General features: G+C 42.9%; 1 protein-coding gene across 4 annotated transcripts; it reads left to right on the top strand.

The window, feature by feature from the left end:
- Nucleotides 1-8,661: 8,661 nt before the first annotated feature.
- SLC25A29 (solute carrier family 25 member 29) lies at nucleotides 8,662-18,675 on the top strand. 4 transcript variants are annotated; one of them, XM_064174623.1, is made up of 4 exons: nucleotides 8,662-8,968; nucleotides 10,580-10,623; nucleotides 15,103-15,186; nucleotides 16,344-18,675. In XM_064174623.1, exons 1-4 carry the CDS (start codon nucleotides 8,935-8,937, stop codon nucleotides 17,085-17,087), a joined length of 906 nt encoding a protein of 301 aa, XP_064030693.1. In that variant the 5' UTR covers nucleotides 8,662-8,934; the 3' UTR covers nucleotides 17,088-18,675. The 4 variants fall into 4 exon arrangements, with proteins under 4 accessions (XP_064030693.1, XP_064030786.1, XP_064030949.1 ...); XM_064174716.1 differs by having other exon boundaries at nucleotides 8,954-8,968; nucleotides 12,614-15,186; XM_064174879.1 differs by lacking the exon at nucleotides 8,662-8,968 and adding an exon at nucleotides 12,614-12,648 and having other exon boundaries at nucleotides 10,585-10,623.
- The last annotated feature ends 2,128 nt before the right edge of the window (nucleotides 18,676-20,803 follow it).

Consider the following 20,803-nt stretch of genomic DNA (forward strand, 5'->3'; position numbering starts at 1 on the left):
TTCCTTTCCTTTCCTTTCCTTTCCTTTCCTTTCCTTTCCTTTCCTTTCCTTTCCTTTCCTTTCCTTTCCTTTCCTTTCCTTTCCTTTCCTTTCCTTTCCTTTCCTTTCCTTTCCTTTCCTTTCCTTTCCTTTCCTTTCCTTTCCTTTCCTTTCCTTTCCTTTCCTTTCCTTTCCTTTCCTTTCCTTTCCTTTCCTTTCCTTTCCTTTCCTTTCCTTTCCTTTCCTTTCCTTTCCTCTCCTTTCCTTTCCTTTCCTCTCCTCTCCTCTCCTCTCCTCTCCTCTCCTCTCCTCTCCTCTCCTCTCCTCTCCTCTCCTCTCCTCTCCTCTCCTCTCCTCTCCTCTCCTCTCCTCTCCTCTCCTCTCCTCTCCTCTCCTCTCCTCTCCTCTCCTCTCCTCTCCTCTCCTCTCCTCTCCTCTCCTCTCCTCTCCTCTCCTCTCCTCTCCTCTCCTCTCCTCTCCTCTCCTCTCCTCTCCTCTCCTCTCCTCTCCTCTCCTCTCCTCTCCTCTCCTCTCCTCTCCTCTCCTCTCCTCTCCTCTCCTCTCCTCTCCTCTCCTCTCCTCTCCTCTCCTCTCCTCTCCTCTCCTCTCCTCTCCTCTCCTCTCCTTTCCATGCTATTCTTCCTCATTTATTACTGACTGGTGCATCATACTGTGTGTCTACACTGTTGAATAACTTGCTTAGATTCAGGTGCAGACCTGGTCTCACAGTCATTGACTTTGCATGTGGATACAAACTGTGCCAGGAAATTTCAAGTACACGGTGTTGAAAGTATATTTGTATAGCTCTTGTCACTGAAAAAAAAACAAAAAACATTTGCCTCACAGAAACGTTCCTATGGCTTAAAAACAAAGGCAGGAGGCAGGCAGAGGAGGTTGTCCTAGCTCTGCCTTCTGTTCCTTTAGAACAAATCCGTTTTATTGGTTTCCTTACCTATGAAATGGGCATAATTGCACATTTTTACTTCATTGGAACAGCCTGAGACTTAGACTATATTGTTTGCAAATCCAGGCTGGAAAAATCATGTACAGATGCCAGCTACTGAGTTTTTTCTTTCTTTTCTGAATGATTTCCCAACAGTTTTTGCCCACTGTCACCAGTCACATGTGTATTTGTTGAATGACAGAGTAACATGCAGAAGGAGAGATGGATAAAGCTGATAGATAGTTACTAATTTAGGTAACTGGACTCGATGCCCACTCTCTTTTCTCAGCATGCCACTTTGTGTTCTCTGGCATCTTAAAACTATGCTGCTAAACAACTTAGCATTTAGTTCCGCCAGAGACCTGCTCTCTGTATTTCTGTCTGCATGCTCACACAAAGTCTTTGGTCTTCTCCAACAAAGGCTAGCAGCAAAGAAACTCACTCCACCTCAGCAAACATAAGAGGACAGCTTCCTCATAATATTTCAGATACTTGAGACTCGGTTCCTTCCCCAAATGTACATAAAAAAGTAATTATTATGCCTTAGCTGTCATAGCACAGGTCAGAGAATAAAGATGGAACCTATGAAGAGACAAGAAAAGACCCAGCATGGAGGTGTGTTTTTTAGGTCTACCCTTCTATAGCCTACTTGCTAACTGCTTAAAAGAAGCATAACAGAAAAGACTCAGCAGTTTAGGCAACATAACTCAAAGCATATATGGATTTTGAAATCAAAGATAATGACAAAGAAATTACTTTGGGCTAATGCTTGTAGGCAGCTTTTTCTTGCTTCTTGGCCAGTGCATTTCTCATGTGTTTCCAGAGAAGCATTCAGTGGGTTGGCTACAGATTTGCATTTCAAACAAAACAATACACAGCTATGAACAAGGATGCATTCTTCCTCTGAGTAACCATAACCATTGTTTACTGGTTTAGGTGCAAATTATGATTATTTTTCTTGTCTTCTGCAGCAGAATGGTATATGTAAAACCAGTAAAATGAATTAAAATGCTCCTCTGTTGGGGTTTGAGTAACTGAACAGACTTAGGTCATTCTGATAAGGAGGCACAGCTGCAGAAAAGTGGCCTTGGGAGGCTAGCAGAGAAGCAGAGAAAGTGCTGAGCTGTGCAAGGAGACAGGCTGGTTAGCCCTGGGAATACACAAATGTTGTGGCTAGCTGTGCAAAGGGGGATTAAGTGGGTTAGTTAGTCAGGTCTGCCTCTATGCATGTGGACAGCCCATATTCTGATGTGTAAGCCTGTCAGAAGTACACATTCTTGTACCGAATCCACGATGTAAGCATCACGCTTAGCTTCAATAAACGGACTGACCACCTATGTACCATATGGGTATAAGCTTGTGTCTTTCCTGCTCCCCCTTGGCCTAAGTGAGGCCAGCTCAGCATTCTGGTGACCCTCAGCGTGTCTTTTCAGAGTCTGAGAAACCCAACACTCCTCCACATATACAATGTCACCTGAAGGAGAGGGTGAGACGAACAGAAGGTACATGTCAGAACTTGGCCACTTCTGCTTAAAGCAGCAAGGGCCATGATTTCCAGAAGATATGTGTGCCCAGTAATAACAATGTTTCCACTTTACCAGGATACAGCATGGAAAGTTGGAAATGCATCAAACATACAAAATTTATAGCATACTAACCCCCTTCCTGCAGTACCTCTCATTCTCTTGCCTCTCACCAGCTCAGCATCTCAGATACTAGTTTAGGCAGTTGCTTGCCTGCCATGACTTCACTTGGAAGAGAAGGGGTCTTAAATCTTTGGATTCTGACCAGGATATATTGGGGGAATCTTGGGATTGTGACAGGGCCTATTAGGAGATCACAAAGCCTTATCCTTTGCTGATGGAGCGCTTGGGTACAATGACTCTTTGTTCACCAATATGGTTAGATGGTCATAGTCCGCTTTATTTCCATGATACAGAGACTTATATGCATTCTAGCAAGAGGTGTGCTCCACCAAGATTGGTTACAATCAGAGGGTACAGGGTTACAGGTAAGGCATGGATAGGTCAGTATACCATAACAATCTGAGGGTCAGCCTCTGGGGCTGGCTAAACTCTGCCCACCTGCAGCTGCACTCCACCCCCTGCAGCTGCATGTGGGGAGCTCTACCCTGTGCCTGCTATCTTAACTCCCAGGATGGACTCAAGGATATTCCCAGCACGGGTTGCTCATGTTTATGATTTCTGTGTCCTCAGCTAGCAAGAATTTCTCCAACAATCCATCAGCAAATCCATAAGCAAGACAGATGTTTCAGCAATACCTGACTCTGGTACAAATGCTTCAGTTACCTCTCATGGTTTGAAACACCAGCCTTATCAAGGGATTTCATCAGGTTGGGAAGTTTCAACATTTGATATACAGTACCTTTGAAGCAAGTGGGATAATAACGTCAGAGAATACCCTAAAGCCACCCAAGGTCATAAAGTTAATGGATAATAAAGGCATCTAGTCCCCTATGAATAATGCCTTAGTTGCACTGTCTTCAAAACCAGCTTCAACTTGAGGATCTGGAGTATCCTACTGACCTGACCCAATAACATAACATTGAGTGGAACAGTTGAGTACAAGTACAGCAATGAATACGACACTGTTCAGGAAAACAAAGAAAATGGACTCAAATCCAAGCAAAGGTACTGAACTAATTCACCTGGAGAAGATTCTTTTTCAGACACTGGGTGTTTCCACAGAGCAGCTCATCTTCTAAGATTTTCTTATGCACTTAACATTGTGTCCAAATATTTCCCACATTTCACTATTTGGATTTCTTTACTGCTGCTGTAGAAGGTCACCTATTTGATGAAGCAACAGCTGATCTCCAAACCTAGTTGTGCTGGACTGCTGCCTCTGAAAAATTCAGGGTTTTCCTTGCAAGCAGTTTGCTCGTGCTTGCTATGTGCACATAGTGCTACCTAGGTTCACATCATAAACAGGGCAGAGAGAGAAAGCTGCTGCCCCGAAAGGTCTCTGACAAGTGATTCAGGGAGCCCAAGTATGTGGTAGGAAGGAGAAGTTCAAAATCCAATGCCAGCTCAAAATAAAAAGATGAATTAATTCTGTTTTCTGGGTAATTTTATGAGTACTGAAGATGTGATGATGCAGCAGTGCATTACCTTAGAAGACAAAGACCAGGCTGAGGGCAGAAGGCTAGCTATGTGGAAGTAAATTCTCCTGCCAGGTAATTACAGAGATGGCCAAGCCCCATTGAAGTTCTGAGGAGCAACGGGGAAACCTGATATCCACCACCCCTCATTCACATTCTAGTGAGACATATCTACAGAGACAGGGCCAATTGCTGATGCCAAACTTGCAAGCAAACAAAGATTTTGAAACACCTGAGTCAACAATGTGTGTTTCATTGCATGCCATTGCCACCACAATTTCTGCAAGTTTATTGCAACTCCACATTTCTGTTCCTTTCCTGCTTCACTCTGCTTTTGCTTGTTCTCTTTGCGTTTTATTTACCTGCAGTGCTAATTCTGCTCAGCTCCTTCTTTACTCTCCACCTTATTCTGTTCCACTCCCTACTCTACCAATTCACTTTTCCAGGCTTCTGTCCAGGTTCACCTCCCAGATCTTGCCTGGGTGACAAAGGCAGCAGAGAGCTGACAGAGTCACTTCTTGACACAAGGACAGAGGAAAACCTTTTCTACTATCTCACCCCTCCACTGTCACCTGCAAAGCCTCCTCCGCCTGTATTGCTACCATTCAGATCTAAAAGACAATAGGGCAAAGGGAAGAAGATCTTTGAAGAAGGATAGCATTAAATTATAACTTCAACATTTTCTCTCAGACATGTGGCAGCCCAACTGCCCTGTGTGCTGGTGGACTCTGTGTTAGTTTCCTGAGCTGCTATCAGCTCTTTCTTTTCTGTTTTCTCAGTTTGATGAATTCACATTTCACTAAATGCTCCCAAAGAAGAAGAAAGCAGGGAAAGCTCAACCTCTTACTCCAGATTTCTAGGGGATGCATCTCAGCCAGTTATAACTTATGTTCAGATCTTGTTTAGCAGCATAAAAACTCCGTCATAGCTGAACTGAATCTGTGGAGCCTTAAGGGAACAAGGGCTCCAAACAGCTCTCTGAGTCACACTCTGAGCTGGAGGCATCACATATCAGCAAAATGGGTACATAGCTTTTGAACAGTCTAGAAAAAGAGTTTGAGTGAAGAGGGGAACCATTAAATCTGTCCTTCTTTAAGTGCCAGGTTATCTCTCCTCTCCAAAACTGTATCTGTATTGCACATGGATCAAGAAACAAAATATTTGCCCTCAATAACACTACCAAACTGTAAATGCCATGACTTCCTTCCCTTTATCACAAAGCTCCTATGAAAGACATACAAAAATAAGCACCTGTGCTGACTCACCATTCCCCCTCACAGACAAACCTAATAAACTCCTCCACATTCTTACAATGCCACCTCACAAGGGTGCTGAAACATAACACAAGACCCCAAGCAAGAAAAAACGGATGAAAGGGAAACTCCCCAGCGAGACTGAAGTCATGCTTGTTCCTTAGTGAACTATCCCTTGACATCTCAAACTTTATACCAGTGAGCTCTTGGTGGTCTCTGTGTTAATTTAAAAAGTGCCACCTGCCCCTTTTGAAATGTGTGCCTGCTCCAGTGGGGTTCAGCAACATTGAATACAACATGCAGTAGCACTGAATAAAGTTGGTTAGGAACCGCTCAAGCATGCAGGAACAAGACAGGCCTTCAGAGATTGCAGCAACCTGGGAGGGGCTGCACAAGCATCAACAGCAAGATTAGAATGCAGGTAATCTTGACAAACTGGAAAGACAATCTGGAAAAGGCAATTTAGCATGGACAACTAGGAATGACTATGTAGAAAGAAACTGCAAGTACAAGACAGAGAACATAGCTGCACACAGCTGATCTACTGAAAAGGATGTGTGGCACATCTTGGGCCTATAAATGAGTTATGCTGTGTTACATGATGACTGATCCCATATTCAGATATATGAATAACTGTTGCCTGCAAACACTCCAGTGTCCTGATCACTGGGACAGAATCCTAGGCCAGGCATGCTCTGTAGGCAGTTAGCAGTTTAAGGTCAGCCAATGCAGCTGACTGGAGTTGGTTCACAGGTGTATCCCATACTATAAATGTCATGTTCTTTATAAAGGAGGAGGTTTAGTAAGGACAGAGGCTCTTCTGATTGTGCTCCATTTTGGATATGCTCTGTCTCTGCTCTTCCTTTCCTGAGGATTGCTTTCCTCTTTATTGCGACCACTGCACATTTGCTGAGCTGAGTATAACTTTTTATACTTTGTATTTGCATTGGTATCAGCTTGGCTGTTTCATGAAATCTGTGTTTATTTCACCCCACAAATCTTCTTTTCCCAGAGGGGCTGCAGAAACATCATCAGTCTCCTCTACTGAGGTGACATCACCAGGTGATAGAGAAACTGCTGTAGTTTAGTGCCAGATATGTGCTGCATGTAGATGTCAAGGTAACTTATTCCTTGCACAGCAAAGCCTTGAAGGTCAGTTCAAGGAAGTCCAGAACTACTGAAGAAAGGGAAGGGGTAGGAAAAAATGGAGGTCAAAATATAATCATCAATATAATTCAGAGAAGAAAAAGACTAAGATTGAAACTGTCTTCAGATAACATAAGAAGTGCCTGCAAAGAGACAAGAAATGTTTTCTGTGTCCATTGTGTGTGGACATGACAGTTACATAACGCTTCTGGTGAAGAAGGTAATTTCTCTGTTTCTCTGAGGTAGATTACTTATGAGATCAGAGGATTTGAATAACAGATTAAAGCACTTTAGCCAGGAATGTTTTGGGATAGAGTGATCTTTCCAAGGCTTGTGCTACAAGGCAGATGCAAATAACTTTCACCTTCAGAGTTGTACACAGTTGTAGTTCCTCTCATGGGTGCCAGAATGGACAAGATTCCCAAAAATAAATGTTTAGGGGAAAAGGATCAATCTGGACTTTCTGAATTCCAGTATTGGCTGCAGGTGCATGGCTTGGCAAAGTCTAAGATCTCTATTAGGAGGCAGAATAGTGCATGATACAGCAGGAGTGGGCAGCTCCCAAAGCCATCAGTGCTGCAGCTAATGACAGTGCCAGTCTGCTTTCTAATGTGAACTGATTGTCCCCAGGTAGGACAGATACCTGGGCATCAGGGAATCCAAAGCATCCTGGAGACACACGGATGCTTGATGTGATTTGGCAGTGCTTAGGGATGAGAAGGAACCCAAATGAGTGTTTGGTTGGAAGATGTGAGGAAGAAGGTGAGGGATTCCTTAAAGCACTCTTCATTTCCTTCTTATCTGCTTGTTAATTGTAATGATAGCTCTGTAGCAGAAATTTTGGACCACCTTGGAAGCATCCTTGTGTTTGTTTATATTCTCTGTGTGTGTGTTTTCTTTGCACAGAAGTTAAAAATTGGCTTGATTTTTAATATGCTATTCTACTGCAAGGATTTATGAGCTTTGTATTGAGCTGCTACACCTAGAAAAGGACTGCCATGCCACAATGGGGAGGGGGGGGAGATCCATCTGTTTTTCTGCTTCTCCATTCTGCTTTACTTCTGGAACTTACTCTCTAAAAACTGACTTTGCAGGCTCTGAGGAAGATCACGTTACTTTCAGCAAAGCTTGAGTAGGCTACTCATTGTTCTAGGCCACTGGTATTCCTCTTTCTCAGACATTGCCCCCAGAAATAAGCAGATTAAACTGAGCTCCCTTTGGAAACTGCAACAGTTTGAGTGTTCAGTTTAAAGCCTCTAGCACCAGAGCACCTTGAAGCCAGGAAAACAGAGTTAATATAAAACAGGGAAAGCCTCTCCTGCACAATGAAACACAGCAGCAGTGTACAAAGCTGAGATCCAAGGCTTTGCTACACCTCATCTGCAGCAGGCTGGTCATTTGTGCCCTTGATCATCAGAGGTAGGGTCTTATCTCTGCAACTTCCAGTTATGCCATGGAGGCAGCAGTTAGGGCAGAGCCCAGATCTGTAGGTGTACCCTTTCTCCCTTCTCTGGGCCAACACTGTGTAGGTGAGAATCACAGAATGATTCAGGTGAGAAAGAACTCTCAAAGATAATTTAGTCCACCTGCCCTGTCCTGGGCAGGACCATCTTCAACTATATCAGGTTGCCCAAAGCCCCATCTAATCTGGCTTTAAACAGTTCTAGGGATGGGGCATTGACAGTCTCTCTGGGCAACCCATTCCAGCATGTCACCAAGCTCACCACAATATATATACTATAAATAGATCCTCTTCCAGTTTGAATGGTTAGCCCCCATTCTATCAGTAAAGGCCATGGTAAAAAGTCTCTCCTGTCTTTATAAGCCACATTTCAATGTTAGCTCCATTTAGGCCACAACAATGTGTCCCCGGGGTATTCTGAAGGCTTAACTACTCCAATTCTCTCAGACTCTCTTCAGTGGAAGAAGTGATAGAAGCGTTTCAACTCTGTTGTTGTCTGAACTCCTCATCACACGGCTTCACAGGCTTTCCAACCACTACAGGGATGCCTCAGGCAGAAAGCAAGAGCTTCCCTGAGTCACCCAAAACAACTCCGAGGTGACTGATGCCCCGCAGGCGGGACGCTCTGCCCCCCTTCCTCCCGTTCTCCAAGATTTTTGTCTGCTTTACTTGGTTTGATTTCCCAGCTGCATCCGCGAACGGAGGGTTCGAGGGGAGAGGGCGGGGCCACGGCAGGCGAGCCCGAAGCGGCCGGGAACCCCTTCCGTGGCTTCGGTCCCGGCAGCTTCATCCCCGGCAGTCTCATCCGCGTCCCGCCCCTTGTCCGGAGCCGCCCCGGTTCAGCCGCCAGTGGCTGCGGGCGGCATGGGGGAGTTGTCCCGCCGCCCGCCCCTTCAGAGGCGTGGTTCGGCCCCTCTCGGGCAGGGAGGGGGAACGGGCGATTGAAAGGGCGGGCGGCGAGGCTGGTGGTGGCAGTAAGTGGAGCGGCATCGCGCTAGGGCTGGGCCCGCTGGGGACCGAGGGTACCAGCATGGCTTTGGATTTCCTCGCGGGATGCGTCGGCGGTGAGAAGCGCGGGGCGGGGGGGGGTGGGGGGTTAAGGAAAAAAAAACCAAACAGAATACAAAATTAAAAATAATTTTTAAAAAATAAAAAATGAATGTGGGGCGGAGGGAGAAGGAAAAGAAAAGGGAGAGAGGGAAGAAAAGGGGGCAATGGAGAAATAGAGGGTAAAAGAAAAAGGAGAAAAGGAAGGGAGAAAGGGTGAAAATATAGGAGGAAATAAAGGGAGAGAGGGGGGAAAAAAGGAGGGGCGGGTGAAAGGGAGAGCTGGGCCCGGAGCTGTTGTGTCGGGAGCGGAGGATCGCGTTGTGCAAGCGGGGCGATGAAAGGGGTCGCTTTGCTGCAGGTGGGGGCCGAAGCCGGGCGGCGCCGAGCCTCCTCCGCCGAGGCCGGGCACTGGCAGCGCGGGTGCGGCGGAGGACGATCTCGGGGATTTCCTGCTGTGGCGGGGGGGTGCGGGCTGCACCTTCCCGCGCCGCTGCCGCAGCGCCCGCGTTTGCCCTGGAGGGGCTGGATGCAGCGGCGGCTGGGGAGGGAGCGCTCTCGGTGTGAGCAAACGGGCAGTGGAAGGCGCGGAACCCCTCCGACCGGGGAATATACACAGCGGGGAGCTTCAGCATCAGGCGGAGGAGAGAATCCGCCTGCTCGTCTTACGCTTCCCCCTGCACCTACTTACGGCCTGCAGCTTTCTATTTTTAGCAGCTGTTCCGAAGATTTATTCTCTCGTCTTCTCAGTTATTTGTCTTTGGTCTTCTATTTGCCAAACTGGCAAAGAGATTATACTTTTATCTTATTTAGCTTCCGTCTGACTTCATCCCTGGTGATCATTGCCTTGCCAGGGATCCCATATGGTTGGTTTCCTGTGGAGCACAGCGCACACCACTGTTTTTGTGGCTTAGACTGTCTTGCTGCTGTGCTGGCATTGACCAGCCTGGATTACCCCTGCCTGGAGTGGGCTTTGCATTCCTGACACATCCTCTGGGATAGAGGGAGAGGCATTACCTTTCTGCGTGTCTGAGATCATGAATGGGCTGAACTTCTAACTCTGGTTCACAGCTTTAGGCAGCTGAGGATGCCTTGCTTTAGCCAGGACTGGTGTTTTTTGGGTTCGAGAGCACATGTTCCTATTGGGCAGTACAACTAAGAGGCCTGCACGTAAATTCTAAGTGCCGTGACAGCAAACGTTTTTGGTAACGCAGGTGCATGTGGCAGGGCTGTGGGCAGGAAGCAAGGCTCTTCTTCTTCCTCTATAGAAGCTGTCAGGTTTTCTATGCTTCCACAGAGTGGCACGTACATGAAATATTGTGCCCGGATTTGCCTTAGGCTGAGACTAGGAATCACTGATGAACATCCTGTATGGTGTAGCACGTTCTGCAGCCACATGCCTCAGCCCCTGCCTGGGGCTCTGAAGCTTGATGGGAGCATAAAGGCACCTAAGTGCAGGCCTGAGGGACTAAACTGTAAATCTCTTCTAACTTAATAGGGTGCTCCTTGCCAGACCTACCAGTAACGCTGTGTGCCTACACCTCAGGCTGGTGGTTGTTCTTGGGCTACTGTAGCCTTCAACTCGGGAATAAAACTGAGCCATGACCAGGGCTTTGGTTTTGTTTCAGGTGCTGCCGGAGTGCTGGTAGGACACCCATTTGACACGGTTAAGGTGGGTTGATTATGAAATACCTTTGTCTCTAGATAGGAAACTGTACAGTTTTCCAAGAAGTAGGGGAGGAAAAAAAATCCCCAGACACTGTAGAAGCATAAATCTGCACTGGAAAGGTTGGAGCAGACCTTCTCAACTACTGTTTATAGATCCTCCAGCTTTTTAGAAGTGAAAAAAGTATTTTTATGTATGTTAACCAGTAACATTACAAACGTTGGCCTGAACTATAAGTTTACCAGTGCAGTCACAATGTTGTAGTTGAAAATACAATCTTGCTTTTAACTTACTTTTAAGCTTGCTTCTCTGCAGCTGTTCATCACTAACTGCTGAAACTGCCTCTCCTTGCATTTGTAACTCAAACTTACTTTGTTATTACCAGGTTGGAAATTCGTAGCTTGTTTTCCCCTCAAACTCTGCTACTTATTAAGCATTACTTTGTTTTACCTTAGACAAAGGGATAAAAACCCAGAGCGTGTAGCTTGTCTGAGGAGTTCTTTCCACCTTTAAGTATTATTATGTATTTTTATAACCTCCCAAGTTAAAGATTATTTTTGCAATGGTCTTTTAGCTGTATATATTACGCATACAAAGGGTGACTGCTTCAAAGATAAGATTTGGAATCTCCTGGAGGGTCCTGCAGCCAGGACTCCTGGAGTTCAAGCCCACTTTGCAGAATGGCATGACAAATCACTTTTTGGCAGCCTTATCCAAAGTCTTGCACTGGAAGGATAGAATAAAGGGTGCCAATATATTCCCTGCTAAATTAATATACCAGATCAGTTGACTGCAGCAGACAGCATGCCAACCACTAGATCTATATTTGGAGTACCTCTACCTTGCTGAATTTAGATATACAAAGAGAGGACAGTGTTACTGAGGTCATCACCATGCTCTGTATTCAAGCACATGTCTAATTCAACATAGATTTTCCTAACTAGAGAATATTTGCCCTTGCCACTCAAGTGCAAGCTGCTAAAATACTAAAAGCTGTTTCTCAGAGTGTGGTAAATTTGACTGTTAAGTAATTGAGTTGACTTCTAGTATATGTTTTCAGGAATGGTATTATCCAGACTTGCATAATTATTTATTTATTTTGTTATTTCTCTTTTACAGTGGTAAAGGGGCAGCTGTCTTGTCTTTTTTCTCACCCCCACACTTCTAACTTTTATGTGCTTAACCTAAGGTGTTGGGTCATTTCACTAAAGCTAGCAAAACTGCTGACATTCTATGCCCAGACTAAAGTTAAGCATGTGGTGGTGGGATTTTTCTGTATTTAAGGTGAAATGGTTTCTAGCACACGAAACCAAGCATCTAAGTGTCCACAAAACTGGAGCTCCCCAGCAGATATATTAATGCAAAATAGATGGCATTAGAAAAAATCATCTTGATTTACAGTAGAATAAAATAGCTTGTTTGCAGATGGCTTTAAATGTTTTCCAGGTATTACAAACTTTTATTCTTTTATTGTTGTTGTCAAATCCTAATGCTTGTGTTATTAGTTGGCAGTCACCACTGTATGTGGGGAAAACTAACACTGTGGCCAGTTCCTAAAGAAAAATCTTTTTAAAAGACACTCCATAATTTATTGCATACATTTATGTGTTAAGAATTAACCCTTTCTTTAGTTCTGCAGTGTTTAAAGGGCTAGCTGATAGTCATCTTAGATTGTTAAGTTTTTAATATAATTGAATAATGGGAAAGCTGCTTGGATAAGCCTGAGGTTTACTTCTGTTGTGGCTTTTAAGCTCCTTTTTTTGGCCAGGGATCATGTTTCAGAAGGTGGGGAGGGGGATGGTGGGACACACAGGGAGAGATTAAGTCTATAAAGTCACTCTGCAAAACCCACAAGCAAGCTGATCTCGGAACTGGCAAACTCCATATCCCTGGTTTGTTGATGTAATGTATAAAATTGCTTTTTTGCTTTTAACTGCCTTTACTTTCTGAGCTAGGGGCTGTCTTCATTAACAGCAAAAGTGTTACTTTGTTGTAGATGACAGATAAGCCTCATCACGGGAGAGTTACCTAGTAAGTATAGCCCAGGTGAACACTTCTGTTTCTCTCAGTCTTGATTTATTCCCAAATGTATTGGTACAAATAAAGACTTAAAAGACTTTCAAAGCATTTTCCCTTTTTAGTTTTAAATTAATATGTCCCTCTCCTACAGCTATGTCTTGGAGGGAGTGGGGTTTAAATATCCCTTTTTGCTTGTATGTTTTTTGGATTTGAAGTTTTGTTCTGAATCTTCTTTCTGGTATGCATTTCTAACTACATACATGTCCATATACAATGGATCTAAAACTGGATCTCAGGCACACTGTTATTGAGGTCTTACCTTGTCTTTGGAGGACATTTTCATTGCTGAAACACTTACAGACCACTTACTCATTTTGCACATTATTAAACATTTGGACAGTTCTGGGAGTGTGATACTTTTTGCTTAGCCTAGAGTACATTTATGCAAGCCTTTACTGATTTGAAATTACAGTGTGTTACTATTAGATCTAAAACCTTAGAAACAGTGGTTTCAAATAAGAAGGAAACAACAATATTGGGCAACAAATAAAAGGGGGTTAAATGTTGCACATAGTTCATCCTTCCTATACTTGTACCCATTCAAGAACTTGTTGAACATGGTATTAAGATTCATGAAATAAAGTTTCATGTGCAATCATTGCCTTTACCTGGCAATGTCTCCATGTGGGCATCCCTATGTGGTCATTGCCATGCTCAGAGGAAAGAGACCTGGAGCATCATCAATACTCTAAATATTTTATCATACAACAAGATTTAACTGGTTGATGTTTTACAAATTATTTAGACAGAAATATTGGGAGCTGTTTGTCACTTGGAAATTCATCCTATATACAGAGTGACTAATTCTAAACTGCTAAAGACAAGCATGTATAAAAGTTAAACGTAAGGAGGTCTCCCAAACATCATACAACTTGAATTGCATAGACAGGGTTTGAAACAATATTAGCAAATTATAAATGGAGTAAAAGATTCATTTTGTGCAATTCTGACAGCTGTTAAGATTTATGACTTTGCCTGTAGGTCTACTTCTTGAGCAGTTTTAGCAATCTGCCTGACCCCCAGCTATCACTTTGAGTAACAAAGGACTCGTTTTCTTTGAATTCTACTATCAGCCTACTTTTAAGAATTTCTAAAACCCTGCTTTCTATCTTGAAAGACCTGAGGTGGTGCCAGACTCCCAGTCTGGCTTGCTTACGCTAAAGTTTTGATTTGAGAAACATAAAATAACATTTAATGCTTTTCCTATTCCTACAAAATATATTTTTTTTTTTTGTCTCAAAGAAACTTAACATCAAATCCTTTTCTAGACCCACATTATCTTATGGGTCTTTTATTGTTGTGGTGGTGTTTATTATTACTTGAGGCAGAGATTTAAAAAAAATACAGTCAAGAATCTCTCATTTAGACCTGATAATCTTTTGTTCAGAATAAGAGTCTTGAAGATTTTTGCCCTGGAGTTGTAGCATCAGCATTAAGTGGTTGATAAGCATCTTTTCTGAGGAACACCACAGCTTTCCTTGCTGGAGATACAAGACAGATTTCCAGCTTCTCCAATCCAGTGAAACTGATTTATTGAGGTTATTGCAGTGTAGGACTTTGCATGACCTAGGTAGCTTTGAGGCTTTTGTTTGTTTGTTTGAAATGTGTTGAGGACAAATCAGCAATAAAATAATTAGACTTTGCCATTAAATATTAAAAAGACCCATCTGGGCAGTTGATTTGTGTCCTAATATCACCAGTTAGCCAGCAGAAAGTACCATTTCAGTTTAGGAAAAGTTAACCAATTACCAGCATTAATGCTTTTGAAAGAGCTACACTCTCACAAATTGTTTGCATTTAGAAGTTGCAAAAAAAAAAAAACCCAAACCAAACGACCAGAGGGCAAGTGGCCTTTCATTCTTTCTGTATGCAAGGTAAAAAAGATCTTAAAGATCTCTTCCCAGGTGGCCTCTGAAAAAGTAAATAAATCAGGTCTCAGCGAACAGACTGAAGTCTGGTAGCCAAAACCACCATGGGTGGGGGTGTTGAGAGTCTCTATCCTGTTTGCAATTATCATTAATCTAATGCTTGCCTTGCAAATTATTGTCTCAGGTTTGTACAGATAGACCTTGGTGTGAGCAGAAGCATTCTTGGCAGCTAAAGAAAGTACTTATTGTAGGCACTTCAATCTGAAATCCTAGATAAGTGTACTCTGTTGTACTTCCACAGACTCTTATTCTACTATCCACAAGAAGTTAAGAACACTTTTCCCTTCATGTTTTCAACCACTAAATTAATTCAAAAATATATATATATTAAGAAATTATTTTGTCACCTCTTTTGTCCAGTGCCTAGTTTCTACATATGTATTGCTATAGCAAATCTACATACAGACACAAAAGACAGTAGTTTACCAATTAGGCTGCTCTTGACATACAAATCAGTATCTCATACAAATTTTTATAGGTTCGTCTACAAGTTCAAAGTGTAGAGAAACCTCTCTACCGTGGGACCTTCCATTGCTTTCAGTCCATCATAAAGCAAGAATCTGTAAGTACAAAATTAATGCCTTCCATCTTTTGTATCAGAAGGGTGAGAAAGCTCTTTAAAAAAAAAAAACCACAAATATTGAAAATCAAGAGCAAAGAGTCTCCTCTCACAGTGCAGATCGTCAGAAGTTTGCCAGAAACTTCACGAAGATCACAAGTTGGAAGCTGATATTTTGAAGTTAGCTTTTGAAGTGAGATAATGAGTTATTTGAATGGCTCACTATCTGAGAATCCAGGCAATATGAGTGTATAGGGTTAACACTCCTGGGGGAGTAACCCTGAACCTGACCCTGGGGGTCTTGGCCCCTGCCCAGGGGTGGGCCACACTCCAGGTGATGGTTAGCCCACTCCCCACACTTCCTGTGGTATAAAAGAGACAGGAGCTGCCTGTCTCTTCCTCTTTTTCCTGCGCTCCCTCTTGACCCACACACTCATACTGCACACCAGCACACCACGTGGCAGCCACGAGGCAGAGACACCATCACATTGCTCGGGTTGTATCCATCCCTTGTTGTACTTTGCTGTTTTCCCTTCCTTATCCTTTGTAAACTTCCCTACCTCCAATACCTTTTCTAAGTTATTGTTAAACTTTTCCTTTTTAACTTCCAAATCGAGTGAGATTGATTTATTGGGGTATGCTTATCTCTTTTCTCTCTCCCTATCTTTGGGAAAAGGAGGGGGAAGAGGGGAGGGCACTCTATAAATTCTATAAATTGTCATTGGGTCTACTAAATTTATTAGGGTCTCTGGGAACTAAATTTATTAGGGTCTCTGGGAACCTGCATTTGAACCCAAGACAATGAGTAACGAGGGAAGAAACTAGTGAGGGTTTTTTTTTTCCTCCTGAAGCTTGATGACCATAATTAAAAAGGTCACTTTAGAATTTTAGCTACTTAAAAGCTGAAGTATAAAATTTACCAGAAAACCTGTCTCTGGGTGGATTTTTTGGATGTGTTCAATTATACTGCTAAAATTGTTTAGATGTTTGTGCCCTAGGCAGTCACAAAGTTGTTATTACAAAGCAAGATGGTACTGATCTTCTGGCCACTTTTAGGAAGTTAGGACACAAGGGAGAGGCAGAAAGGCCATGTTCTGAACAGTTTCAGGAGGTTATCAGCACCACTGTTAAAAAGCATTTTTTCCTCCTTCTTCTATTAGGCTTTTGGACTCTATAAAGGTATTGGGTCACCAATGATGGGACTGACCTTCATTAACGCGCTTGTGTTTGGTGTACAAGGAAACACTCTGCGTGCTCTTGGGAAAGACACTCCTCTAAACCAGTTCCTTGCAGGGTCAGCAGCAGGGGCTATCCAGTGCATCATCTGCTGCCCCATGGAGCTGGCAAAGACAAGAATGCAGCTTCAAGGAACAGGTGAATACAAACTGAAAACAAAGAACTACAAAAATTCTCTGGATTGTTTGATCAAAATCTACCAAAAGGAAGGGCTGAGGGGTATCAACAGGGGCATGGTCTCTACATTCATAAGAGAGACTCCAAGCTTTGGCTTTTACTTCCTGACCTATGACTGTATGACCAGGTATTTAGGCTGTGAAGCTGAAGACAGTTACGTTATTCCCAAACTGCTGTTTTCCGGGGGCATGTCAGGTATTGTGTCCTGGCTCTCAACGTATCCTGTGGATGTGATCAAATCCAGGCTTCAGGCCGATGGAGTGGGAGGTGTTACACAATATAATGGCATTTTAGACTGCATCAGAAAGAGTTACCATGAAGAAGGCTGGAGAGTGTTCACGAGAGGTCTTACTTCCACACTTCTCCGTGCTTTTCCTGTCAATGCAGCAACCTTTGCTACTGTTACCGTGTTCCTAATGTATATGAAGTCAGAAGACAGCCTTCGTGAATGTGAACCAGGTCCAGTAATTCAGCAGCCTTCCAGTTTGTGAACCTTAGCTGCTTGTTCTCCTGATCCAAAGCTGTGCTGGTTGGGTCTTTTAAAACGTAAACCTGCACAACTGGTATAAACGTGCTATCTGTATAAAGGATTCCTAAACATGCCAAATTAGGATTTCATCTCATTACTTGTATAAACAGCACACCGCCTTAGTAAGGACTTCATATCTAGTTGTATCCAACTGAGATGGGGACCTGCCTTTAGGAAGTACTGTACAGTCACTGTTGCAGCTCTGGAAGAGGATCTGGACAGTGTTGTTGTACCAGAAACCAGGTTTTCTTCCACTTGTGTTCTGAAAGACTGAGTTGAGTTGAATCTGGAAATGTTTTGAGAAAGGAAATGCTCTTTTTGTATGTTACAGGAATAAGTAAGTCCTCTGAGGTGAAGTAGGGGGAGGAAATTAAATGTTAGATGCATCTTGCAGGTAACCCCAGAATGTTTAAGCTAGCATTCAGCTAGTCATCTGTTTTGTTTTCCTGCTACTTTTATAGGTCAGTGGTTTTAGTAGCAACTTTGTTCATATCAGTTTGCTAAAAAAGAAGAAAAACTATTTGTTCTTAAGCTACTCCCTTTTCAGCTTTGAATTCATGTCTTAAGCACAGAGTTAGTATCTGCACTCATATGCACTTATTCCTTTAAATCTCAAGGCTTATAGGGATACTCACATTTAGTAAGATCATCGTTGTTTGCCTTCACCTCTGTTCCTGATTAGGTGGGTGCCCAGATTGTATTGGCTAGATTCAGCGCAAGTAGACTTTGTTAATGCAGCTTTGTGCCACTTTTCCCAACATGCCCCATAGGAGTCAGTGATGTACAGAAGTCAAAGTCCTACCTGTGTGGTGTTGCACAAAACATTTGTGGGTTCAATGTTAGCTTAGCAGCTTGAAGTACTGCAGAAATCTGTACGTATTTAGAACTGGAGGTTCTAAACAGAAGTGTTAAGTGTCTGAAAGAGGATTGGTGTTCAGTATACTCTTACCAATCTAAACAATCCTGATTTTTTATGTGTTTAGTTACAGTGCTACTGGAAAGACTGAAAAGAGCTTTGGAGAATTTTCTTGTTACACTAACCTGCTGTATTTTTTTTTGTTTGTTCTTTTAAGCAGTCTATTTGAGAAGCATTCATTAGTTCGAGAGCTATAAACAGTTACTTAAGATTTGGAGTAAGAACGACACAAATTTGGCACACAGAGCCAGGAGGAAGGAGTGCATGTGTGTGAGGAATGTTCAAAAATGTATCAGAATAGTTCAGTAAGTAGAACTTGTTACACTTTTGGGTTGGGACAAGTGCAATATGTGTTTAATTTATACGAATTTTCTAAAGAAACCTTATTTCATAGCATTTTGCACTGTAACAAACTATGCTGGAGAAACCTGTAAAACTGGTATGTCTTTTTATACCTTGGAGGTATGTTGGATGTTTTAGTGCCTACTTGCACTGAGATTCAAATTGAATGTAAAATCTGTCTACTAAGCTGCATATGCACAACAACTCACAGCAAAGACCATTTACACCTTTGTACAGTAGTCTGTAATTATTGTGTATAAAATTGAGAGAATAAATTTTGTAAAAAATTTAACTTGGGTCCTCCTAAAGTTTCTTATGTTTTGCTCCCGTGCTTGTTAAATCTACCTTGCCACAGAGCAGGTTTTCTGGCTTTTGCCTGAAGGAAGTTGTTCCCCCTCTGCCTTTCACACACCACCAGGAAGGGCAGTGCTTGCTCTGACTTAGAGAGCTGAAGCAAATTCATTGAAGTTCATGGAAAACAAAAGTTCATTGAAGCAAAGAAAGGAAGTTGCCTGAGCTCACTTATTCAAACTAATCTTTTCACCAAGTACCTCACTGAAGATATACCTGCTAAGAGAACAACCCTGCTTTTAGAACCAAAGAGCTGGAATCCTTTATACTATGCATTTATTTGGTTTGAGTATGCCTGATCAGCACCAAGGCTGCAGAAGTGCAAGAGACAGTCCCTGCAGAGTCACATCAGAATCAGTAACCAGGTCTGTAGACTACGTCTAGATTGGAAGAATGCTTGGCTCCAAGATCACAGAATCACAGAACTTTAGAGGTTGGAAGTGACTTCCAGAGATCATCAAGTCCAGCCTCTCTGCCAAGACAGGAGCACCTAGGGTAGGCTTTGAAAATCTTCAGAGGAGACTCCACAACCTCTCTGGGCAGCCTGTTCCAGTGCTCTGTCACCCTCGCTACAAAGAAGTCCCTCCTCATGTTGAGGTCAAACCTTTCATGTTCCAGTTTGTAGCTATTGCCCCTCATTGCTGCTGACCACCAAAAACAGATTGCCCCCATCCACTTGACACCCACCCCTCAGATATTTGTACACATTGATCAGATCTCCCCTCACTCTTCTCCAGACTAAATAGCCCCAGGTTTTTCAGGCTCTCTTCCTAGGGAAGGTGCACAAGTCCCTCAGTCATTCTCCTGGCCGAGATGCACAAGTTGAGCAAAAGACTTCATAGGTTGTAGCTTTTTGTTTTCAGGCAACTCTACTAACCTAGAGAGCATCAGTTCTCCAGATAAACAGATACAGGAGAGAAGTGGGGTGACGTGTGTTCTGACCCAAGAAAAAGGTTATTTCAGGTACTGACTCTGCTAATTCAGCTTTGTAAGCCACAGATACACGTGACTGGAAGAAACCCTGTCAAGCATCAGCTTGCTAGATCAGAAAAAGCCACCACTGCAACTAAGCGTGACCAGGGCAGTTCCAGTTAAGTACTTTGTGTTCTCTCATCAGGAACAATGCCAAACCACGGTACAGAACCAAATACTCTGAATAACCAAACAGGTCTCCCTAAAAGACAGTAACACCATTAAAAATGGGCTACACAGTGTTTTACTTGCAGCATTTACAGCAAGTATTTACATTACCTCTAGAAATTCATCTAGCTGTAATTTAACCACTAGGAGATACTGGAGGTTTCTCGAGCATAAGAAGAGGATAAAAGCCTGCTTTTAACCTAGTCTGATGTCAATTGCTTGGCATCTGTGCAACTCCTAACTTAAGCTAGACAGTAGTCTCAGCTTTAAAAAAAAACAGTTACTTCCTGTAGGTTTTTAATATATCAACTAATTTAGCAAACTCGGGCAGAACTGCATGACACTGGGTAAGAGATGCCCTATTAATATCACGACAACAGAGGGTTAACAAGGCAAAAACTCACCTACTATCAAGTCTCTATGCTCTATGGTCTTTACGACTTGTCTCACTAGTGTCATGCTGGTGTTTTAAGTTGAAGCTGCAAATATGCTCAATCAGGATCAGAGGGAAAGAAGCATTCAGGCACAATCTTTCCAGGTTTTAAAGTTTAGTAAAACTACTAGGGTGAAAGTGAATTAATTTATCATGTCTGCAGTTGTAACATGACTATCCAGTTTGGCTTGATTTTTTTTTTCCATCTTCTGGGGTTTTTCTTCCTCTCTTCCTTGCCCTGCCTATAGATTTTTCTTTCACAGTTCATTTGGAAGAGTAGCAAGATATGCAGAAGATGGAACCCTGGACATTGCAGGCACAGGACAGCCATTTGATTGGGAAAGTTACTTAGAGCCAAGTATAAAAACATTGCCTTGCAGAAATGGTTGAGTTTTGAAATGACATATATATATTTACTATTCTGCTGGAAGTGTAAACAGCCATTGTTAGACAGACTTTTGATCCCTGAGTAAAGAACAACTTAAAGTCCAGACAT

Source organism: Pogoniulus pusillus, chromosome 1, assembly GCF_015220805.1.
Source record: "Pogoniulus pusillus isolate bPogPus1 chromosome 1, bPogPus1.pri, whole genome shotgun sequence".
In the NCBI taxonomy this organism is placed as follows: Eukaryota; Metazoa; Chordata; class Aves; order Piciformes; family Lybiidae; genus Pogoniulus; species Pogoniulus pusillus.